This window comes from Mustela putorius, unplaced genomic scaffold (assembly GCF_011764305.1).
Source record: "Mustela putorius furo isolate JIRA1106 unplaced genomic scaffold, ASM1176430v1.1 tig00000179_pilon_pilon_pilon, whole genome shotgun sequence".
In the NCBI taxonomy this organism is placed as follows: Eukaryota; Metazoa; Chordata; class Mammalia; order Carnivora; family Mustelidae; genus Mustela; species Mustela putorius.
Window position 1 is genome coordinate 8647577 of NW_025421305.1, and position 26251 is coordinate 8673827.

General features: G+C 38.9%; 1 protein-coding gene across 2 annotated transcripts in view; it reads right to left on the reverse strand.

Annotated features, from left to right (window-relative positions):
- Positions 1-26251, reverse strand: part of VWA8 (von Willebrand factor A domain containing 8) — a 325814-nt gene that overhangs the window by 200575 nt on the left and 98988 nt on the right. For both annotated transcript variants that reach the window (XM_004759284.3, XM_045076623.1), the window contains 5 exons: positions 23412-23572; positions 20578-20691; positions 11691-11859; positions 8997-9074; positions 1692-1807 (listed from right to left, as the gene is read on the reverse strand). In XM_004759284.3, coding sequence (XP_004759341.1) covers positions 1692-1807; positions 8997-9074; positions 11691-11859; positions 20578-20691; positions 23412-23572 — 638 coding nt within the window. The remainder of the gene's footprint in view (positions 1-1691; positions 1808-8996; positions 9075-11690; positions 11860-20577; positions 20692-23411; positions 23573-26251) is intronic.

Consider the following 26251-nt stretch of genomic DNA (forward strand, 5'->3'; position numbering starts at 1 on the left):
TAGAAGTATCCCTCTTTTCATGATTTACTAAGAATATTCCTGGTTTACTAAGAATTTGGTTTGTTTTTAGGTTTGGTCGTTAGGTTTTATCAAATCCTTTTTATTCATTTTTTAAAATAATATTTTTTCTAATTTCTAGTTCACTAATATAGTGAACTAAAAAATATTAAACTTTCTTCACATTCTTTAAATAATTTAAAATTGCTCATGATTTAAAATATTTCCCGGTTTATGATTTTCCTTTCATACATTATTCTTGTCTGGTTCAGGTATCAAAATTATGCTAAACTCAAAGTGAATTGCTGTTTTCACTGTCTATTCTTTGGAACAGTTTATAGAATCCTTTGGGTATGATTATTTCATTCTGATATCTAAAATATTGTTTCCCCTTAGGTTCCAAAACTGTTTACATTGGTTAGTATTGAATATTTATTCCTATTAACACACATGAATACCCATTCTGACTAAGGGTATTTAGTGACCCTTAGTCAGACTAAGATTCTGACTAAGAAAATACTGGGTAGGTAATGAATCTATCTCTCTGTCTATATATATTTTTTCACATCATGATGCCGAAAAATAAGCAACTGAAGTGCTTTTTTTCTAATTTTCATTTGGAAGCCTAATATTTTTCTACTTAAAAGAAAAGAAGAACCAATTCCATTATTTCTCATAATTATTAGTTTTAAAAAAATTACTCTAAAGACACTAGAAAGGAGCCTTATTTTACCTGAATACACCACAGAGAGAACAAATTTAAGCTGCAACACAGGAAGCATACTTTCACTATAAGAAAAATTGTCAGCTAAACTGGAAATTGATAGAGGGCAATTTCAGATTCTCCTAAGCTGAGAATAGGTTCTTTTAATTCCTGTTTTTTAAAATCAAGGAATAAATGGACAATAGTCATAACCACCACAAAAATAATTGGCAGATCATATGAAAAGAGTCTAAAAGAAATCTGAGCTTCTGGGGCATTGTTATTAATCCTTATTATTCTTTGTTTTTAAAAAGATTTTTTAATTTATTCATTTGAGAGAGAGAGAGAGAGATCACAAGCATGAGCACTAGCAGTGGTGGTAGGGGTGCCAAGGGAGAGGGAGAAGCAGACTCCCCACTGAGCAGGGAGCCTGATGCAGGGCTCCATCCCAGGACCCTGGGATCATGACCTGAGCTGAAGGCAGAGGCTTAACTGACTGAGCCACCCAGATACCTCTGCTGCCTTTATTACCCTTTTAAAATAGTTTCATGCAAGAGTGATTTTGTAAGAAAATTCTATCAGCCAATATTTTATAATAATTTCCAAACAAGTATAAGAAATATTAGTGTAGACTGAAAAGATATTAGCTTTGATAAGTTTAGGCAACGGGAGAGTAGGGAGTAGAGTCAAGCATGGAAAGTTCCAATGCCAAATTGGGATCGAGTCCTGCATTGGGCTCATTATTCAGTAGTGAACCTGCTTCTCCCTCTCCTGCCTGATACTCCCCTGGCTTGTGCTCTCTCTCTCTGTAAAATAAGTAATATCTTTAAAAAAAAATTGTTGTGATGCCTAAATATGAGGTTGAAATATGAGGTTGAAATATTCAGGCAATACTTTCTTCAGATGTGTGGGTACTATTAATTAAACTTACATTACTCTGTTAGCAAAGACCCAGAAACTTGAGTACACTGAGAAAGGAGAACACAGTTACCTGGAAAGGCAGGCTTTAGTAACTGCACTGTGAAGATTTTCATTAGGGTACTGTGACAGCCGACGAGAAATCCGCAACAGCTGTCTGGTAGAAAGTGATGCTGCCAGTGACTGTGCCTATCAAAAGGCAAAGACAGCCTGTTAAGAGTCTTGTTTCAACTTGGCTAAGAGTCCCTTTAGGTAGGTGTGAGAGCAGAATTCATTATTCCTGAAGGACAAGGCCAAGCATCAAATACATACATACTGTTAATGAATTACAAATAAAAATAAATGAAAACCAATTTACACTTAAGGCAGCCTTACAGATAGTTTCTTTTTTAAATCTATAAACATGTTTATCAGTGATATATAAGTGCTTTCATTACACTAAGTGCTGTTCATACATGTTTTTTGGGTTGGGGGGTGGAGAAGAGGATGAGTGAAGGAAAGATGTTACACAATACAGTCCATACCTGACTTATAAATAGCTTTTATGAACCATTAACTAATTATTCTTTTTTCCCCTGCCTACACAAAGCTGAACTGTTCAGACAGTCTGAAAATGCTCAGAGCTTTAGGTAAATCTATGGCTTCTAAAATGGAGACAAGGAATCGTGGACAGTTTAGTTTGCTAACCACAGAGGTGTGAACCAGTTTGCCCCGTGGGTGGCAGCTTGCAGTCTGAAATCCTTCCCTTACACTGCCAGAAGAATTTCACCTTGTTTTCTTATTCTTCAAAAAATAAGAAATCCCATTAATAGAGTTACTAGTACACAACTCAGGATATGTGAGTACCAGTAAATATTTATCGATGGGATTTTGAAGTTATCTTGGTGGGCAGCGTAATGTAATGACAAAGTTTATCAGCTTTGGAATTAGACAAACCGGTCTCCCATGCATTAGCTTGATGGATTATTCAACATCTTCAAGCCTCAGTTTTCTGATCTTTAAACTGGTGACAAAAACGCCTTTACCTTTAAGGTTGTTATGTGGGTTAGTATCCACAATCTATAGAACTTACCAAACTCAACCCCTAAAAAATAAATAATCCAGTTAAAAAATGGGCAGAAGACATCAATAGACAGTTTTCCAAAGAAGACATACAGATGGCTAACAGACACATGAAAAAAAGCTCAGTATCAGTCAACACCAAGGAAATACAAATCAAAATCATGGTGAGAAAGCACCCTACACCTGTCAGAATGGCTAAAATTAACAACACAGAAAACAAAAATTGTTAGTGGGTAGGCAGAGAAAGGGGAACCCTCTTATACTATTGGTGGGAATGCAAACTGGTGCAGCCACTGTGGAAAACAGTACAGAGGAACCTGTACTGTTAACAAAAAGTTAAAAGTAGATCTACTCTCCAATCCATCAATTGCACTGCTAGGTATTTAACCAAAGGATACAAAAATCCCAATTCGAAGGGATACGTGCACCCCAATGTTGATAGCATCATTATCAACAATAGTCATATTATGGAAAGAGCCCAAACGTCCACTGACTAATGAATGAATAAAGAAGATATGGTGTGTGTGTGTGTGTGTGTGTGTGTGTGTGTGTGTATGGAGTATTACTGAGCCATAGAAGAGAATGAAAGTTTGCCATTTGCAGTGACATGGATGGAGCTAGAGAATATGCGAAGTCGGTCAGTCAGAGAAAGACAACACATGATTTCACTCACATGTGGAATGTAAGAAACAAAACAGATGAACATAGGAGGAAAAGAAGAGGCAAACCAGAAAACAGACTCTTAACTATAGAGAACAAACTGAGAGTTGCTGGAGGGGAGGTGGATGAGGATGGATAAATAGGGGACGGGGATTAAGGAGGGCACTTGTGATGAGCACTGGGCATTGTATGTAAGTGCTGAATCACTAAATTCTATACCCGAGACTAATATTACACTGTATGTTAACAAATAGGAATTAAAATAAGAAACTTGAAACTAAAAAAAGAAAAAGAGAGAGAAAAGAAAATTGTTCTAAAGCACTTAGCAGAGGTCAGACGCAGGGGTGCTCAACAAATGTCAGCAATTATTGTTAAAAGTCAGCCTCTTCAAAATGAAAAAAAAAAAATCTAACATAGGAAGGGGATGTGACCTGCATTTTAGTATGAATTTAATGCATCAGATTATTATTGGATTAATTCCCAATTTAGATCAGCAGCATTGGGAGACAGCAGTTTTCATTAAAAACCAGAAGAGAGAAGAACTTTGAAAGCAACGCGCCCTTTAGGAGGGCAGAAGAGGCCAGGGTGAAATGTCACGGGAGTGATGGGGGGAGTACGGTGGCCCTGAGCCCCTAAGGGAATGCAGAAGAGGACTCCGTAAAGTTCGCAGAGGGTTCACGATGGATGGTGGGAGGGTGCCAAGATGCTGGAGACACACTGCATACTGGCTTGTTTCAGCATTTCAATTAAGGTGATCTCAGCAGGTCCCAAGGAAGAACAAAGGGCAGGGATCTCTCCTCCTGTGTGTATTTTGCAGCTCCATGAGGTGCTGGTGTGCTGTGGTTAATATTCTATCTCAGCTACAACACAGAATAAATGGTCCTCTGGGGACTAGGTTGGGAGCATGATCACCATTTGTGATATATCCCTTTTTCTATTAAAAAACACATTCTATGTCTCAAAGAACCCATTTATAAGCAAACATTTGGTTCATCCTTGTTTTCAAGAAATTTGCATTCTAGACATGGAGACAATATTTAAATATAAGAAAGCATAAATTGTAATTCAAAATAGCATACAATTTAATGCCAAAATAAGTGAAGCACTTGACAACTGCTAGAGGGGCTTAAAATGAAAATGTTCAAGCGGGGCACAAGAAATGCTATGAACAAAGGCATGAGAGCAAAAGGAACAGGAATAGATGCAGAAATGTGAGGAAACTAGCTCAGCTTTACTAGAGGGTCTTGTTGGAAAACTCAGTCCTAAGTAGCAAAGACCTGGGACTGACCCTTGGAGGAGTTTGGCCTTACTCCTAAAAGCAACAGGACTTAGTCATGTGCGAAGTGGTAATATGAATTTAGAACAATTAATCTGGTGGTAGCAAGCAAAGTAGCTGAAGGACAGAGAGAACTGAGACAGGAAACAGAAAGCTACCGCACTGATCTGTCTATAAAATGATAAGATGCAGTAAGGTTACTGGCAAAAAGGAGTGGAGAGAAGGAATCAACAAACGTTTCAGAGATTTGGCGCCTGATAGATATGAGAAAGAAGGATAAGGTTATTTGAGCCAGTATGATTTAAAGTATCAGAAGTGAAATATGACTCAGCAATTCCCATTCTGAATACGTGGACCCACAAAATATTCCTACTTTAATCACGGAAAATGTTTGATAAATCACTCCAACCTGAGGATTCTCATGACAAGAGTCCCAACAAGCCACACAGTAACTTCCTCGTGTAACGTACACTATTCTAGCCTCACCCAAGAAGGACACTGAATACAGCCTTCATGTTTCATCCCAGTGATCAGTAAGGACATCTCACGAATTTGAAAAATACTAGCTTTCTCAGTTACTAACACCGAAATGCTTTACAATTAACACCCAGTGTTAAAATAAATAAATAAATAAAAACCATAGCAAAGCTTTATGTCAAGCCATGTAAGGTGTTGAATAAAGGGTTTGCTTATTTCTGCTCTCACATTACCAATTAAAAATTGAGAATGAACTTTATTAGAAAATCCCTCATGTGTTTAACATTTATAGCATTAAATTTCTAATTGCAGTTTTATCTTGAAAAAAGAGAGTGTGCGGATATGAGCACATTTCCCTTAGTTACCATGGTTATGTGGAGTTTAAGAGCATACCTCAAAGGTTTTTTTGTATTAGCATGATGAGTTACAGTAATTCAGCTTAAAAATATGAAGGATCTAATCAGAAATTTTTTTCAATAAATTTTCTCTTCTTCCTCTTCAAGAATCATTCCTTTTATGAAAATATACTGTTCTCAGGGAGAGCAAACTCTAGGGACAATGCACTAATAAATTAGCAATTATTTAATCACTTTATTCATTCATCCACGAAACACTTGTTATGTGTCTCTTAAGGACTTGGCACCAGGTTAGAAAATGAGAAAGAAGAATAAATGACACTGTATTCAGGGAGTTCAAGTACTAATTGAAGAGATGAAAATAAACCCGTGCTATAGCTACCACAGGTTGGTAACAGAGTCCTAAGTCAAGTGTTAGGAAAGCACACTGGAGAGAGAGGTTACTGCTGTCTGAGTGGCTGAGACAGACCTGAAAGGGGACAGGGAGAAAGCGCGTCCTGGCGTCCCTGGCAACGGAGGCATCTGGGTATAGGCCAGGCATGGCAAGCAGGGAGAAGGGAAGTGCAGGAGGGCTGAGGGTGCTTCAGGAGAAGCTGTAGGAAGGGAAGCTAGAAAGGCAGCATGCAGTGTGATGGAACTGGGTGGGCATGCTTATTCAGCAGGCAGTCCTTCATCCCTTAACAGTTAATGAGGGGGGAGGACTTAGGAACTGGATCCAGGAATAGCCCCTCCAGAGATACTATGGCTGAGCTATTCATTCATTTACTTAACAGACACTTGTTGACCAGCTACTACACAGCAGGCGAAATTCCAGATGCTGCGGATACAGCAGGGACCAAAAAAACCCCTGCTTTCTTGGAACTTAAATTTGAGTGAGGGGAAATAGGCAATTAAAAAAAGTGAGTAAAGCGTATATTACGTCAAAGGGTAATAAGCCTTACAAAGAACTTTTAAGAGGAAAAAGAGAGAGGAATAAAATAGGGGGCAGGGAAAGGTGATTCTAAATGGAGTACGTAAGGCAGGCCTCGATGAAAAGGTGACATCAGAGCAAATTCAAATCTGGAGTTATCTGGGAAAGAACACTCTAGGCAGAGGAAACACTGAGTGCCAAGGGCCCTGAGGCAGACATGAGTGGGTTCAAGGAACAAGAGAGAGAATGGCGTAGCTGAGAAAGAACAAGTAATGGACAAACTGGAGATGAAGTTATCAATCCCAGGGGCTATCAACAAGGGGCCTGTGAAAACTGGAAAATGGTCCCCTCCCCAAAGATATCCACATCCTAATCCTTGGAACGTGCAAGTTTTACCTCATATGGCAAAGTTAACTTTGCAGACCACATTAAATTAAAAGTTTTGAGATGAAGAAATTGCCCTGGATTATCTGGGTGGCCCCTAAATGTAATCACAAGAACCCTTGTAAAAGGGAGGTAGACAGAGGTCTGAACTGACACATCGGAGGGAAGGTGAACTGAAGATAGAGGCAGAGATTAAGATAATGAGGCCCCAAGTCAAGGAATGCTGACCGCCACTGGGACCTGAAAACGTAAGGTACAGATTCTCCCCTTAAGCCCCTGAGGGAGTGCTGCTGATACCTCGACTTTAACTCAGTAATACGCATTCCAAACTTCTGGCACCTAGAATGGCGAGAAAATAAATTTCTGTTGCTATAAACCAGCAGTTTATGGTAATTTGTTATAACAGGCCCAGGAAAATAATCGAAGGCCACATGAGGAATGAACTATTGGTGGTGACGGCAGTCAAAAGGAAAGGGCAGTATTTCAGGCGAAAGATGATGAAACCAAATACTAGGACAATTACCGGCAATAGGTAAGAGAATGGATGAGACATCATGATGCTAAACTGATGAGGTCTGCTATGAGGTTAAGTGGAGATCATGGGAAAGCAAGGAGACAGAGTATTAAGGCAGCCAGAAAATTAAATAAGAAATACAAATAGATTTAAAGGGGGAAAGACAAGGTATGTTGGATTTATAGTGATCTCAGAATAGCCAGTTGGGAAGTGAAAAAAACTACCACTTATTAAGCAGCTACTAAGAAAGAGATTCTTCACACACATTTTCTTGTTTAAACATCACAACCTCCTTATGAAGTGAAGTATATGGCACTTGAATTTTAGAGATGAGAACACTGAGATTCACAGTTGGTGACAGTCCTTGATCCTTCCAACAGATGCAGTGGTTTCCAACTTTTTAAACACCAAGTCCCTCTTTTTTATTCCCCATGTGCCCTGTGTTTTAAAAGACTTTGCTTATCAAACTGTACTTGTTAAAGAAGAATTAGTTCTTCATCTCTTGCTCTCCAAATGCACATATAATCACAAACCATGCTTTAGATGGCATGATATAACCACGCTTCAGTATTAAAATTCCAGCCCAAAGCAAATAATATTTCCTTAGTCCTTTTATTCCTTTGTGCACAAATACATAATTTGCCTTGGTCTATTTAAAATATTAATTATTGCTTAAAAACCTCAGATTGAAAATCTTTTCATTTCACCCCAATACGGTATGAATTATATTGAGGGTATTGGATTTTTGACAGCAGGGGGAAATTTTGGTTATAGTGCAAAAGTGTTTTCAACTGTGAACGCTAAAATAAAAGTTAGGCAAAAAATTTTCAAAGGGGTGGAGGGGCAGGATATGCCACCCCAAAATATGCCATTTTGACGTATTTGTTAGTTTCAATTAACATTACATAAGAAACAGCTATTAAAAGAAGGACATTCTAACCCTCCTCTGCCCCCCAAAAGCAGGAAATAAATCTCCCCTATGAAAGGAACCCTTTCTGTCCCAGGCGGGTAGGAGTGAGGCATCCTTATCAGCAGCAATAAGGAACCCAGGGCCAAGATGGCAATATAAACAAACTTTGTTACCTCGTCCCTCATTTACTACCTCAAGGCCAAACTTCCTGGTCTTGTTAATTCTTTACAAACTTCTTGTCTGTCTAAAGTATAAAAGCTGTCTGCTTTGATCACTGCTGTAAGTCTAATATTTTTATGGGGCCCTGTACAAATGGAATTAAATTGGGTTTTCTCCAATAGGTCTGTCTCGTGTGAATGTAATCATTAGGCCAGCCAAAGAATATAGAAGAAAAGAAGGGAAATGTTTTCTACCCTTACACCATCCCAGAAAGGAAACACAATTACAAACATAGAATCGATGAGAAAAGAGAAGTTAGAAGCTGAAGAGAAAGAGGTCACCGTTAACAGAAGAGGTCACACTTGAAGCCATAAGACTAGATGAGATTGCTCAGCACAGGAGATCAGGGGCCAGAACCGAACCGCTAGGATCACCGAGCTCTAAAGCTAGTTTTCTTCTATGAGGCCAACCATGAGTAGCTGAAGTCAGTGTTCAAACCACCGAAAGGGTAAAATATATGCATAGGGTAAAATATATGCATAGGGCAAAGCACAGCATAAGAGATAAAAATACCAGTTTGAAAAATAGATTTTAAAGCATTAAACTCTGAGAACATAAAGCAGCAGCATGTCAACAACAAAAAATCCTATGGGAAAAAGCCCAGACTTACCGTGGGATCCTGTGTCTCTCTGAGTTTGTGTGTAAATGTTAACAATCTGTCCAAAGCTTCCTGAGGTATATTTGGGACCTATGTTATGAGAGAATTGAGAAAAGACAGAAAGACTAAGTGGGGATATCTGATCAATCAACCAGAAATTCTGGCTACCTGGCAAACAATATTAGAATTATATTTTTAAGAAAGTCCTGGCGTGGGGCACCTGGGTGGCTCAGTGGTTAAGTGTTTGCCTTCGGCTCAGGTCATGATCCCAGGGTCCTGGGATTGAGCCCCACATCGGGCTTCCTGCTTGGTGGGAAGCCTGCTTCTCCCCCTCCCACTGCCCCTGTTTGTGTTCCCTCTCTCACTGTCTCTCAGTCAAACAAATACATAAAATATATTTTTTAAAATTTTATTTATTTGACAGAGAGAGAGAGATAACAAGTAGGCAGAGAAGCAGACAGAGAGAGAGAGAGGAAAACAGGCTCCCCGCTGAGCAGAGAGCCCGATGTGGGGCTCAATTCCAGGACCCTGAGATCATGACCTGAGCCAAGGGTAGAGGCTTAACCCACTGAGCCACCCAGGTGCCCCTAAATAAAATATATATATATAAAAAAAGTCTCTGGTAATGGGTAACATGTTTAACTCCTGGATAAATCTGCCTATTCATTTTCCCAGGAAACACTTATGCCTCTTCTTTCTCTTTAACAATCAGGTAGTTGAAACCAAGCCACTCTTCATTTATAATTCCATCACCAGGATAAAACTGAAAGGAGCCTCTAACTCAATTAAAAACTGGCATAAAGTATACCCATAAAAAACATTTTATAATTATTTCCCTGTTCGTTAGCTTTGGCAAGATTTTCTAAACTCTAATTTAAGCATTTTTCTTACTAAAACCAAACTCCTTCCTTCACTTAGTAGTAATCTTTTATCTCCCAAGTGACATAGGTATTCTGCAACAAAGAATGGATGCCCACACTGTTTATTTTTTCAAGGACTTTTAAACCACATAACTAAGGGAATAATCACTTTATCAATGAATTCTGGAGAATAGCTGCCTAACTAATACAGGCTGGTTGCTTGAACTGTGACAACTTTAATTAAATATTTAACTGAACTAAATTATGAGAAATTAAGCTGAAACAATGACATGTTTTATAATTTTAATTTAAAAAGGTCAGAGAGATATCAGAATAATGACTGGTATAATGTAACCACTTCAGAAGGAAACTGCTCAGGATTTCTTTGGTCATATAAGTAACAGGCACTTGAAAATTCTACATTCTTTTCAGTACATATTTTATCTTATTCGTTCTTTAAATCCTGCGTACAAGCAGCAGTATTATCCCCAACTTCAGAAGAAACATAGAAGAAACTATGGTTGAGTAATTCACCCAAGATCTGGAAGCTGATAAGGAATGGATCTGTCATTTATTTATTTATGTATTTATTTTAAAAAGATTTTATCTATTTATTTGACACACACACAGAGAGAGAGAGAGGGAACACAAGCAGGGTAAGCGGGAGAGGGAGAAGCAGGCTCCCCGCTGAGCAGGGATTCCCAGTGCAGGGCTCAATCCCAGGACCCAGGGATCAACCTGAGCAGAAGGCAGACACTTAACGACTGAGCCACCCAGGAACAGTTTGGCATTTGGCATTTAAAAGTAAGCTTTTTGACTCTTTAAAGCCTATGCCCTTATCCACCACCAAGCTCACAAGACCTAAAATTAATCCACTTGTTCTGGTATTTCAAAGGGAATGAGTACATTTATGCAAAAGGTTAATTATTTGTGATTGAGAACAACATTGCCCAATAGAACTTTCTGCGAAGATGGAAATGTTCTTTACCTATGCTGTCTGATATGGTAGTCAAAAGCCCTCAGGTGTTTACTGACCACTTGAAATATGACTGAGAAGCTGAACTTTTAAAATTTATTGAGTGTGGGGGCGCCTGGGTGACTCAGTGGGTTAAAGCCTCTGCCTTTGGCTCAGGTTATGATCCCAGGGCCCTGGGATCGAGCCCTACATCGGGCTCTCTGCTCTGCGGGGAGTCTGCTTCCTCCTCTCTCTCTGCCTGCCTCTCTACCTACTTGTGATCTCTGTCAAATAAATAAATAAAATATTTTAAAAAGTGTATTGAATGTGGCTGGTGCTACTTTAAACAATGCAGTTCTAGAACTCCAGAAGTGTGAAGCACTTAAGGCAGACACTGAAATAATGCATTGCACACACTGCACGCCACCAGATTACTAGTAAGTACAGGATACCATACAGTACTGAGGGGAACAGGGCAACTTCGTATTTTCTAAAATCTAAGGAACTAAAATATATTTGGCCTCCCTTTGGATTAGGAACTGAAAATAGTCATCTCTGGCTGAATAGAGAAGGAAAATGAATCCTAAAACTGCCTCCACATGAGGAAAGTGGAGAGACAGCTTACATCCACAGTTTTCAAAGTGTGGTCTCCAGATCAGCAGCAAGGGCATCACCGAAGAACTTTAGAAATGCAAATTATCATATACTGCCCCAGACCTAGTGACTCAGCAACTTGCATTTTAACAGGCCCTCCAAGCGATTCTGAAAAATTCTTAAGTGTGAGAACCATTATATCAGGAAATTTGGGAGTATACGGGAAGAAGCAGCCAGAAATGTCCACCTCTGCTCCGACAGCTGAACGCAACAGCCTAGAGGTAGCCTTACTCTTACCATTTCCTTTATCACTTGAATTTCTTCACTTCTGACAAGTGGTTTCATATAATGGAAAAAGAACATGGTTAAGAATTCTGGTCCCAGCCATTGCTGTGTTGTGCTTCCAATAACGGGGGGCTCTGCCAAGGCGATGATTCTGAAGGAGGGGTGAACAGGAAAAATGGATCTAAAAGGGAAAAATAATAAAACAAACAAACATAAACTTTCTTATTAGAAATTAGGTCATGGTAGCTAAAGCCTAGGTAACAATAAGCTTACTGCTGTTAAGATAGTCAGAGCCATTACCCACAGAATAAAATCAGGATGAAAAAAATCAGGATATCCTAGGAACTTATTAAAACAGAAAAAGAAAGGTGCCTGGGTAGCTTGTTCTTAAGAGTCCGACTTTTGATTTTTACCTCAGGTCATCATCTCAGGGTCATGAGATCGAGTCCCACACTGGACTCTCTGTGCTGAGTGTGGAACCTGCTTGAAATTCGCTTTCTCCCTCTGCAACTCCTCCACTCACATCTCTCTCTCAAATAAATAAATAAATCTTAAAAAAAAAAAAAAGGAAAAAAGAGTCATCTACTACTAAAACATGAGGTATTGTTTGCACAGATGATCTCTATCCCTGCACAAACCACTATCTGGATATGTTATGTCTAGTAAATTTTCTCCATTGTCCCTTGAGACAAAATTCCATCCAGTTCATATTCATTACCTAGGTTCCTTCTCTTTATTCAAAATATCTCCTGTCTTGCAAGGAACCCACTCTTATGTCATTCAGAGAAAGACCAAGGAGTAAGATCCAGGATGAAAACATTTTTCACAACACAGAAAAATTTGAGCAGCATAAGGGGCTAGGTTAAATTTAAAATCTGGATTGACAATAAGAATACTTAGGTCTTCAAAAGATAGAAAAAAATTAAACTTTTATATAATTCACTCTTTTGTCATTTTATAGGAAATATTGTGATTTTTTAAAAAAAAAGATTTTACTTATTCATTTCAGATAGGGTGAGCAAGGGAGAGAGTGAGCCTAAGCGGGGAGAACAGCTGGCAGAGGGAGAGGCAGGCTCCCCACTGAGCAAGGAGTCCCATGTGGGGCTCAGTCCCAGGACCCTGTGATCATGACCTGAGCCAAAGGCAGACACTTAACCGACTGAGCCACCCAGGCACCCCAGAAATACTGTTTTTAAAGTGACCTCTTTTATAAATCCCTGCTAGGGAATCTGAGGATGTGAATATTCTAGGACATATAGAAGAATAAGGTTAAGACTTTCCATCATTTGCAAAATGACTTGAGTATGTTTTGGAGACAGACTAATCACCCCTTATGATATAATCATGTGGGTGATATTGTCAGTTTTTATTAATTGTCCTCTAAACCCCAGTGGAAATATAACTTTAAAGGGGAATATCATCCTTGCTATGAGAAACAAAAGATAAAATGCAAACACCCACCAAGATCTTCACAAAAATAAAAATTCAGGTACATAACTGGCATTTCTTCAGAAATGGACTATTCATTGCCATTAATTATTATAACAGAACCCAACAGCTAAGTGATTAACAGCTAGAATATCAGGAGGTACCATATATGTAGAGAAAATCAGATAAGTACTCTGAAGATTTAAGATAAGAAATGCCCTCCCAATACAACAGGTAAGTAAACTGAGTCCCTGACTATATGATCTGTAATTTTAGAGGCCACACCATAATTTGCAAACCAGGGAGAAGCAGTTTTTAGGAATGGTCATATGAAAGGTCTAGAAGTATTCATAAAAGCTACCAGATACCACTTCATTTTGCTAGGTAGGAAAAAAAAAAAATCCTTATTTACAGATATTCAAGCAGGGCATGGGAATGATCTGTCCAAAGGAGTTGTTCTGGGAAAACAGGAAAGAAAAACAACATGAGGAGAATCTGAAAGTCCTGAGGATAGCATGATCACTGACTGAGGACTGCCAGCAATTAGACAGTCACACGAGAGAATCTAGAAACAGAAAATTCTGTGATCTAAAAACTAAAAGGGAAGGTTTTTCCATTTTCCACTTCTGCCAAGTGGTTTGCCATATTCCCGAAAGCTCAGCTCCGTGGCCCAAAAACAGATGTTGGATTCATCCTTGATCCTCCTCTTTCCTAGCTGGGACAAAAGAAGATGGGAGAGACAGAGCTGCCTTTTTTGTGTGATCTGACTGCACAAAATTAAATCTGCAGATGTAGTTTCTTAATCAAGATAATGAGGGATACTAAATCAGGGAATAAACAAAGCCAAAATCCAACACATAAGCCAAAGGAGGAAGTCCAATTTATGTCCTTAAAAGATCAGGAAGCAGGTACCACAGCTGAACTGTGAATTTAGGACTAGAAGAGCAATTAACATAAGAACAAGCCACAGGACAGCAAGCTAGGTGGTCTGAATTTAAATAGGTGATGATCATTGCTTAGAACATACACTGTCCCTGGCTTGCTTTTGGACACTGACTCTAGCAGGGTACATGAGTAAGCTGGCCCAATTTAAAGTGGTCAGTTGATGTGTCAGGCAGAGCAGTGTACACTGACTATAAAAACAACCGCAAACTACTGAATAACAGGATAAGGACCGTTGTGTTGCTAGGTCTCCCCCAAAGGCTTCCTTACATATAAATAGGTCATATGGAAAGTCATTTCCTGATAATGATAGGATCTCCACGTCTGAAAGTTGGAAAGCAGAGTACTCCTGAGGATCTGCCATGTACTTTCAGGTGATTTAACTTACTGCATGTAATATGATGGCTGGGTAAGTGGTAAATAGTTGAGAATTAGGAAACAAGCACAGTCAAAAGTTAAAACCAAGGTTAACTTTAATTTCACAACGAATAACAAATGAAACCAAAGCTATGGCTTAGCTTCAGATAAGTAAATATTTCATAAAGATTAAAGACTGAAAAAGCAAAATGCTCTTTATAAAAAAACAATTTCTAAAGTGAAAATATGGAGGTCAATATGTTTGTCTGGGGGCGTAAATGTAAAGTTTTAGAGAGTAAAGCGCTCGCCACTGCTTCCATTGCTCCAGTGCAATAAAACGGAGTAAGTTACTGATATACATAACAACAGGAAAGATCTCAAAATAATTATGCTGAGTGAAAGAAGCCGACAAAAAAAAGTATATACTGTGTGATCCCATTTATATAAAGTTCTAGAAAATATAAGATGTATCAAGTAACTGGAAGCAGATTCCTAGGAGTGGGAGAGGAGGGTGACACAGGTCAAGGGAGAGGGATTCCCCAGGAGTCTGATGACATTTTTTGGGGGGGTGTCATAGACATATTCATTATCTTGACTGTGGTGATAGTTTCATAAGTATCTATGAATATCAAAAGTTATGAAACTGAAAACTTTAAATATTCAGTTTATTACATGTTATTATAGCTCAAAAAAGCGATCAATAAAAGAAGAAAGATTCTAACATAGTCTACTCTTCTGAAGGAAATTAGAGGGTAATTTTTGTCAAATGTGTAGGAATTTGAAAGAATGGCACAGAAAGTTTTTATAAAGACATTAATCATAAGCCAGAAGAGGATTTTGTAACTGGCCTTCTACACTATTACTAGTGTTTCCATTCTGAACCTACAGGCTATGCAGCCTGTATTTCACCTTTATTTCCTATGCAATGTAGCAAACTGCATGGACACATTCCTTACTCATCCTTACACCACACAAGGTCTAGGGTGATACTTGGAAGAGAGCAGATGCTGAATAAATAAATAAATGTTATTGCTGTTGTTAGGAGACATCACTACAAGAAGCTTTTTGAAGACCTTTGATGGCAAGGACAAAAGAAAGGTAACTGATAAGAACTGGGAATAATGGTTTTTCACCCAAAAGCAGAGCAGCTAATCTAAATGTGGTCTGGAATGAATATGTTAAAGAAGGTGCATCCTCTCTATCAAAAACACCAAACCAAAACACATAATAATGATCAGACTCTTCACAGACATGGAGTTTGGAAAAAATGGTTCTTTTTCAAAATCAGAATTTGCTTAGGGCTCTTTATTTTGAGAATCAAACACAAAGACTTGGGCATAAAATCCTGGATCTACCTTGAATTTTGTTAAAAACTTACATGGCCTAATTTGCTAGCAATAAGATGCTGAGGTTTCTGGGAAGGCAAGAGAGAATGCTCAGATCCTACCTGTTTTCAAGCATAGGAGTAAGAAATAAAAGGGTCCAGAGAAGCTAATCAATCAAGGATTACACCTGATGTCCAATTATGATTCATCACTGGTCAAGAAAAAGTGGGAGATTATAAACTGTTTTCAGTGTTCAATCACAATCAATACAAATAAAATATATGATAAAAATGTAAAAACATTAGAACATATATAATTATAACTGAGACTAGGCCACTAATCTTTATTGCTTCCCTGAGATAACCGTAAGTCCTTTCTTGGCAAAATAAACAATGGGTAATGCACAGGCTCTTGGTCTCCTCATATATGGTCTGACCAACGGCAGGAAGGGACACATTTAGCAGCCTATAATATTTGTACTCCCCCTTTCCCCAAAGAAGTTTTTCTCATCAAAGGAAGCGGTTCTATTTTGGTCCTTACTTCCTGTGAGAAATGCAGGCATAATGTCTGGTGTTCATGGCCATCATGCTATTTCTAACCACCATGCCCACTTGATTCTTGGTGACTTGCAACAAGAAAAGGAAAGTTGCTAACATTTCTGATGCCATATCTAAGGGCATATTGGCTTTGTAATTACCTGCAAAGAATGCCTGCAGAGGGTTCTGATCAAGACAGATGATCTTGGTGAAGAACTATAAAGCTGAAAGGGACCATAGCCCACTGACAGTAGCTGTTAATTATGAGACCCTGTGGTATCAGACTTGTAATAAAGGCAAAGTATTCCTGTTAGTAGGTTCATAAAAGAAAGCATACTAGCTCAGAAGGTCATCTAAAACCAGATTAATAGAAATACCTTTACCTCGAGTTTCCCAGAATTTCCGCAAGTTAAGATTTATTCGCTTGTTCAAACACATTTACTAAGTGGTCTACTATGTGTCAGGTACTGCGACATTCGAGACAAAGAGATGAAGGATAGAGTAACAATGTCCTGGGACATTAAAGTCCTAAGTTCCAGTCTATCCTGAGGCCCAACTGCATCCATGCCTCTCCTCTGACCATGTGAAATGCCCATAAATTCCTGTTGCAACAATTCAACTTTTTTTGGTTACTTGTAACTAAAGGAGTCCTGCTAGATATAAATATGAAGACTCCCATCTGAAAACAAATAGGTATGGAAATTTACCAAACTGGGTCTAGAGACAAAGAAGCTCTTAAATCTGCTTTCCCTTCATTTTAACTTTGACTTTTTCTGCTGTCTCACAATTCTCCAAGGAAAAAAGCATTAATAGCTGAGTTTGTTTAAAGACTATCAGAAAAAATTATTTTGCTGAACTTCAATTCTGTGCTTAGGTCAGAAAAATGAAAGGATAGGTGATTCAGATGATGAGTTTCTAACTTATAGTTCGAATGCTAATGCCAGGAGTGGCATATTAGATATGCACAGCATATAGGATCAACCCTTGTTAGATAATGGGTCACATTACTTATAAGAGCAACTCATGAAGAACTAACTTCCTCAGTGAGTACAAAGACCCCACTTTATGCTATGCTATGTCCTTTTGGTCAACCTGTCAGCTTTCTGCCTAGTAAACACAGCCCTGAAAGAAATACTGTCAACTAGTATAAATTTTACTGTATTCCACCCTATTGGAATCTATTGTAATCCTAAAAGAGAACACATTTATTCTCAGAAAGTCAAAAATGGGCCACAAAATTAATCAAGCTTAGCCAGAAAAGAAAGAAATTTACTAACCATCTCATCAGAGTGAAGCAGATTCTGTAACATGACTACTTAGCAATGAAATGGTTACAATCATAAGAAAATAGTGTGTTTTTCAGGCAAAAAGAGGAGGAATACTGATAAGAAAGGAATTAGACTTTCAACTGGTGAAAATACCTCAGACAGAGGAGAATCAAGTGTTAGACATCTTGTGTCTGAAAGTCAGTGAAGACCTGACAAACTGACAGATCATTAAGAAAGAACAGGAAATCAGAAGGTCAGCCCAGGAGGTTCAACATCTAACTGATGAAAGTTGCGAAAAGAAGAGACCAGAGAAAATGGGAAAGTGGGAATGGACAGAGATCTAGCATGACATGTGAGCTACAAGTACAAAGGGCAGCAGGTCCAGATCAGGGCTGGTAGGAACGCGCTATGGGACAAAGATGAAACTGATAAAAGCCTCTTGTGCCTCAACATGCTGAGAGATTTATTTAAGAGGGAAAGCGTCTAGGATGAAAAAGGGATAAATTCACAGGAAACAGGTCAGCTTCCTCTTCTGTGTTCCCATAACATTATTGCAGAGATCTCAAACTAACATTTAAAAGCTGCATTGTAATTATTTATCTCTGTATCTGCCTCTCTTCATATGTATGCAATCGCTAACTTTAGGAAAAATAAAACATATGCAAGAAAGGAAAAACAACTGTAGTTTACCAAACGACTCAGCTGTTGTACAGTCCTTATCCTGTGATAATCATGCAGACATTGAGTGAAGTTCTAAAGAAAATTATTCCACAACTACTCAGGAATAATGAGAGATGGGAAGTATATATATGTACTGGGAGGAGGAGTGGTAAAATGAGCTAAACCTTAATTTTCCATAGGAAGAAATCAATCAGTAAGGCCTAACACTGAAAAATAAATCAAGAAATATCAATGAAAGCATATTATGATATTGCAGTAGTAATGAGTAGTGATGTATGGGGATGGGGTAGCTACACATGTGGTGAGCATAGCGGAATGTATAAACTTGCTGAATCACTATATTGTACACCTGAAGCTAATGTAGCATTGTATGTCAACTATTCTAAAAAAAAAAGTATATTATTTAATGGTACAGAGGTAAGTACATGAAAAAGCAAACACCTCAAAGATAAAAGGAGTCGTCTCTGGGCTGTAGGAAATGGGAAAGTGTCTGAGGGCAGATGACAGAGGACTGGTATTTTTCATAAAAAGCCCTGAAAAAGCTATCTGGCTCAACTTTCATGCATGATCAACAAGGATACAAAATTAAAACAAAAATAAAAATAAAAACCCAATTAATGTTCTTATGGCTTGTTTCTATCTACTCAGAGTGGCCTCTAGAAACAGAACTGAGCCTGGTTGGTATTCAGAGGAGTGATGACAATCAACAGTGATGAAGATGGGGCGCTTCAAGAAGGAAGTACTTCTAACCGGTGTGAGCCAAAACCTCAACACGATGCTCAGGGCCACTTTGTTGCCGAAACTGTTCTCATCTGTAAAACCTCTTGCAACCATTAGGGAGAATCTGGGTACTTCTCAGGGAAGAGAGCTGTCATTTTCTGGCCATCAGACTACAGATACAGTGCTGCCGAAGTCCTAAGGGAGCCTGACAGAGAGCCACTGCCCAGCTGCTTTGATTCAGCTCCCTGAAAATATAAACTGTTTTCCCTGATGTGTGGTTCACACTCACATAATATACAAAAGCTAACTGTTAAAGTAAAGGTATGAAATGAGAGGGATCTTTAAAACTTCCCTCCCTAGACACTCCACCAAACTATTTACTGGGCTAAAGGAATTTGATGATGTGTATCCCAGAAGCATTAATAGCTATGTATAATCAAGTGAATTTTTAAAATCACTTATACAGAGGTCGTAAGGAATTTAATATGTCCTCCCTACAGAAAATGTCCAAGAAAATTTTTAAACAAAACTCTCCTTAAAAGAGAAACACAATAAAAAATACACTTAATTATCATTTGTAAAATTTTAATGTGTTAAATATGTCATCAAGCCCTTTGTGGGAAGGGGAAGCTTCAATTGAGTAAGATTCAATCACGTGACTACGTATTTGTCAAGGTAACAAGTGACTAGGTATTTGCCAAGGTAACAATCTCTAATTATGTCAAAATATCCATGGAAATGTAAGGAGACAGAAAACTTGTGTTTGCCAAACCTTCTCTAAAGGAAAGTAGTATTTAGCTAGAAGAAATATTCTGCCATTTTTCAAACACATTGAAAATTTGAAAGAATAGAATATGAATACCTATTTTCTCCTTCACCTAGATTTCACCAACTATGAAGATTTTACCACCTTGTATTCTCATTCCCACTTGCTCTTTCTGTGTGTTGTGTACATGTACACACATGTGCATGTCCTTTTTTTCCCCCTGAAACATCTGGAAGGGAGTCACTGACCTCTTTTTATATTATCCCTTAAATAGCTCAGTGTGCATCTCCCAAGAGGAGGAATATTCTCCTTCAAAACCAGAATACCATTATGATATCTAGGAATATTAATATTAACTCAATATCAGGTGGTATATATCTTCCATATTTAAACTTTTCCAATTGTTCCAAAGTATCTTTTTTAGCTGTCTCCATTTTATTTCTTGATACAGTCAAGACTCATATGTAGCATTTGGTTTGGACATTTTTGAAAGGAATGTGTAAGTAAGCCACAAAGGGTAATCCTGCATCAGGTGGCTTACCTCCGTAATAACTGATCGCTTCTTAGAAGGTAGGGCCCAATAAATTATGAGGCTTTTTTTTTTTCCTGAAGGGATACAAAGTTGTTAGGACAAGGGGGGGGGGGAATTACCTTCTTAGAGCTACTGTTCTTACACACATGTGAAAGTAAGGCTGAGAGTGCAGAACACATCTTGGGTAGCAAACCCAAGTTGTAAGAAATGCCAGATTAGGAGCCTGCTCAAGACACCAAATAATTAAATGATTCGAAGTTAGCTTGGTTGACCCTAGGTTCCAAAGATGAATACAAAGAAGGCCCATCCGACCATGAGAATTAGAGCCAGGCACCCAACATTACCTCTGCCGTAGCTGCTCATCAGATAGGTGCAGCTCCTCCTTTAAACGCATGTACCTGTCTTCTCTCAGCAGCCTGGAGCCATCGTAGAGGCTTAGCTCCCGATCGTGGATCAGCCTAAGGGAGAGGGAAAAGTCAGGGAACAAATTCATCGGTTTCGAACACTGAAGTCACTAGAGGTGGAATCAGTTAACATTTTTTCCCCCAAGAATTTATTTATTTGTATGACAGAAAGAGAGACATCGAGAGAAGGAACACAAGCAGGGAGAGTGGGAGAGGGAGAAGCAGGCTTCCCTCCAAGCAGGGAGCCACAGTTCGGGGCTCGATCCCAGGACCCTGAGGTCATGACCTGAGCTGAAGGCAGACGCTTAACCATCTGAGCCACCCAGGCACCCCAGAATCAGTTAACATTTTAATCGTGGCTATTATTGTGGGCAATTGAGTCTAACAATTTTGTTAGACGCACCTTTTGAAATTTCAAGTTGGCTAGTGCTGTTATACTTGGCAAAATTACTGGTTTCTGTACCAGAGAGCAGTAGTCATGGTTACTACATGTGGACAGTGGGGAGGAGAAGAATGAGGAGGAGCTGGAAAGGGGATGGAGGAAGGAGATGAAAAGCAGCAGCTAAAGGGGAGACTCAGGATAACAGGAGGTGTGTACTGATGAACAAGGCGGGCGGTACACACCCGGAGTCTAACGTAACTCTTGAAGGGGTAGTATAGTATGATCAACATATTTCTGTCTTTGGAATTACAGGATTGAAAACATCAAAAATCTTTAAAATGAAATAAGTGGTGCTATTTCATATACCAACTCTGATGGTGACCTAACCGTCCACAGCACAAACAGCACTATCTTCCAGATGTTGCAGAGGCTGAAAAGCACTACTGCTAGATTGCACACCAACCACTGAAGTCTCCTGACGGCTACGTTACAGTTGCCCCACACGAGCCCCACTTGGTGAGCACTGAGGCCATGGAGGGAGGGGGGACTGCATAATGCAGGGGTTAGGAGCATGGGCGGTGGAACAGTCAGATCTGTGTTCAATTCCAGCTCTGTACCTTGTTAGCGGAGTGCCTGGGGAGGGGAGCACTACTACTCCATGTCTCTAAACGTTTTTCTTTTATAGAATCAGGGCTGTCATACCAACCTCATAGTATTGCTGTGAAAATTAAACATCTAGAGTAAGGCAGACGCTTACTATAATTGTTCTTAGTCTTGGCAGCACATGAGAATCTTCTGGGAAGGGTTTAAAAATGCCAGTGCTCAGACCTCACTTGTATGGATCACTTCTATCTGAACTTCGAGAGGTGAAGCTCAGGCACCAGTAATTTCTAAGCTGCATCGCCACAAGGTGATTCCATGGCTAAGAGCCTGACAGGCACTGGCCTAGCACAACGCCCAGCAGAGAGTAAGGACTCAGTTAACGATAGCTGCTCCTTTTCCTAAGTGCTTGGCCTAATAGGCAACAGATAACCGATAAAAGGGGTGGAGTGAGTATTATTTTTGTTTGTGTCTGTAGTTATCTGTTTAGGAGAAAAAAAACTACTGTAAATCTGTGGAATATTTATGGCAAATCACTAAAAGTTTGTGATTATCACTTTCAAATGCTCTCAGGTTTAATAAGGAGTAACACAATGTTTTTGGAAAAATTTTTTTTAAGATTTGACTTATTTACTTGTCAGAAAAAGGGAACATGCACAAGCAGGCAGAGTGGCAGGCAGAGGCAGAGAGAGAAGCAGGCTTCCTGCTGAGCAAGGAGCCCGATGCAGGACTCAATCCCAGGACCCTAGGATCATGACCTGAGCTGAAGGCAGTGGCTTAACCCACTGAGCCACTCAGGCATCCCTGTTTGGGGAATTTTTAAATATACTCAGTATCTGCATCTTGTCAAGGACAAGAAACTGAATAGTTGGTTGGGGAAACGGATTATTCATAGTTAAAAATCAACTATAGAAGTGACAGAATCAAAACAGATCAAATAAAAAATTGGTATCATTAATCTTTCAAAATGAGACAGGATAGAAACACTTCCCATGAAAGTTATACATAAAAGTCTTCTCTTAACATTATATTCTAGAGAAGTTAATTGGGAATTTTTCTCCACCCAAACTGAAATAAGGAAAGGACAGATACACAATGTTCAAGTTTATAAACACAAAGTGAGTTTAGTCTATATAAAAATATCATCAAACATCCATCACACATTTTATTTTTTAAATTTATTTATTAGAGAGAGAGAGAGCACAAGCTGGAGAGAGGCAGAGGGAGGGGAGAAGCAGGCTCCCTGCTGAGCAGGGAGCCCAAGGTGGGGTTCAATCCCAGGACCCTGAGATCATGACCTGAACCCAAGGCAGACACTTAACTGACTGAGCTGCCCAGGTGCCCCTCCCTTACACATTTTATATAAGGAACTATACTTTTTCCTCTCAAAAAAAATTCCAACAGGATTAACCAGTAATTTAGACCTATGATTCACAAGGTGTTTGTAAACAGTGATGCTGTGACTAACAAATTGCAAGAAACGTGAGCTGCGGGACTTACTGTAAGTATCAATCAGTATATATGAAGTTTTTCAAAATTACTACCTAAAAGTTTTCTTTTTTCAATTCTAACTCAGAGAACTTTGCCACAGCAGTGTTTTTTCCCCCCAAATCCTCAGTATTGGAAGTTTTACTGTACTGTGTTTACAACGAATAAAAGCCTCTGCAGTTCTGGTTGGATACATAAGTAAGTTTCTTGTGATCTACGTGACCCAGCTTAAAAAAAATGATGACAGGGTTCCATGTCTACTGTTTACATGGGGAGTTTTTCTGTGTGTGTGACTCATACAAACCTTTGCAATACAGCAAGTGTGCCCGCGTTGACCCGGTGGATGCCATCCAGGAGGACGAGATTTCCTTCCAGGGCAGCGTTCACAAGGGGCGAGGACCGCCATGCAGTGTCTCCATTGGGAAGAGTATATCTCTGCTGGAGCAGGTCACGTGCGGTCATGTCCTAAACCCGAGTCCCAGCACCCACCAAAGAAAATGCAGGGTGAATTCAAAAGAGATGGACGGTAGCTTATTTAGCTTTACAGTTACCACTCTGACCAAAACATTCCATATAAGAACTGGGAAGTCACCTTCTCTAATCCGCTAAAAAGAAAAACATTCAAAAGCTTTTCTTGGTCATTTGAAGTTCTTCGTGTTACTCATTCACATATTACAGTAAGAGTGAGGGCCCCCTCCAGCACTCTTTTTTAACTTAGCTTCCCCCCCCCCCTTTAAAATGTTCATTTGATATCTACACAGATAACGGCAGTCATTGCCACTTGACTGTAATGAAATTTAATTCAATCATCTTTATTTTTGTACGGGTTCCTTTTTAAGAATGAGAGGCCACACAAACTCAATTGGAGCCCTTTTCTTGTAGTGAGTCCTCCTGAAAGGCCGTGCATGCTAGGGACTCCATATATTTAAAGAGGTTTGAAAATGCAGGACACTGAGGAGGACAGTCATCAGATGAGGTACAGGAATTGACAAACAATAACATGGCAGTTATAAGCAATTTTTTTTAAAGGTTTTATTTATTTATTTGACACAGAGAGAGATGACACAAGCAGGGAGAGCAGCAGGCAGAGGCAGAAGCAGGCTCTCTGCTAAGCAAGGAGCCTGATATGGGACTTGATCCCAGGGACCTGGGATCATAACCTGAACCAGAGGCAGAGCTTAATCAACTGAGCTACCCAGGCATTTCCATAAGCAATTTTTAAAAGCACACACACACAATGCACTAACACTAAAACAGTGTGACAGATTCAAGCAAACTATTAATAGCAGTGGCATAAAAATGTTCATTTTTTAAAAATTTGGCGTGCCATGTAATTGCAACAATTTTTTCTTATATGTATTAATGATAACTAGTTTGTTTTCTGTTCTCAGCTTCAGATAACTGTTGTGTAACTTATATTAAACAAAATTTCAACTTCTACCATCAATTTTATTCAAAAATTCAGTCTTTTGTAAATTCTTTGATATCTAACTCCAGTTTTTGTTATTTTTTAAAAAATATTTTATTTATTTATTTGACAGAGAGAGAGATCACAAGTAGATGTGGGGGGTGGTGGTAAGCAGGCTCCCTGCTGAGCAGAGAGTCTGATGTGGGACTCGATCCCAAGACCCCAAGATCACGACCCAAGCCGAAGGCAGAGGCTCAATCCACTGAGCCACCCAGGCGCCCAATATCCAACTCCATTTTAAAGAAGACAGAAAACTAGGGGCACCTGGGTGGCTCAGTGGGTTGAGCCTCTGCTTTTGGCTCAGGTCATGATCTCAGGGTCCTGGGATCGAGTCCCAAATCAGGCTCTCTGCTAGGTGGGGAGCGTGCTTCCTCCTCTCTCTCTCTCTGCCTGCCTCTCTGCTTACTTGTAATCTCTGTCAAATAAATAAATAAAATCTTAAAAAAAAAAAAAGAAAATTAAAAAAATTTGCTTATATTCACAATGGCAACAGATCTACACTGAAACCAAGATTAAAACTCTAAGTCTTAATTATTTCAATTTTGTCACTATTAAAAAAGTACTGACTTAGGAATATAAATAGGTTTACATTGAATCACAAAGACACTTGAGAATAATAACATTCAAACTCACCAAATCCCCCAGCCCTAAAGGTCTGGCTTTGACACATTATCAAAATTTGGCTTAATTCGTTAATTTTATTTAACTTTTTAAATGAACTTTAAACTCTATGCAAACTATATGAGCATGGCATTCCAAGCTGCCAATGATATCTGCAATACTAAATTCAGCGCTATCATCAGTGTTTAATGAGATGGTTTATTTCTATTCATGGGTATGCCACATAAGAACAGGAAAGGTGGGGCACCTGCATGGCTTAGTTGGTTAAGCATCTGCCTTCGGCCTAGGTCATGATCTTGGGGTCCCGGGACCATCCCCTACCTCAGGCTCCCTGGTGAGTGGGAAGTCTAATTCTTCCTTGCCTTAGTCCACTTTCTCCTCGTCCCCCACTTGTGCTCTCTCTCTTTCTCTCTCAAATAAATAAATAAAATCTTGTAAGGTTAAAAAAAACAAAAACAAAAAAACCCAAAAACCAGGAAAGGAATTCCTGTGCAAGAAAAATAGGACAAATCAAAATAAATGTTTGCAGATTACTCTCATAATGAAATTATGAAAACAACCAAATACACACACAAATCTTTTTAAAATTAATATAAAAACAGGTAAATTTAAAGAAAACTCTTGGTAGTAATTATTTCAGAAAAATATTCACTATAGAGTTACATCATATATTGTTCTAGGGAATAAAGCAGATATAAAACATGCTTTAACACAGTAGTTCTAAATCAAAGATACATCAGAAATAGTAGGGGAAACTTTTGGAAAATACATAAGCATATGCCCCATCACCCCAACACCTGGGTTCAGTAGATCCATGGTGGGGCTTACCACCTGGATTTTACTAGACATTAATTACACAGATGATAAAATTAAATGTCCCCCAGGTGGGAAACATGACTTTAAAGCAGAAATATGAACTCATTGTGAAATTGGGTCTCATCCTACTTATTTACACCCCTTTATTCTAGTAAGAATTATCAGATTACACGAGGACATTATGAAGTCTATAACAAAACAGTATAAATTAAAAGGTAAAAAAAAAAGAAGATAGAAGA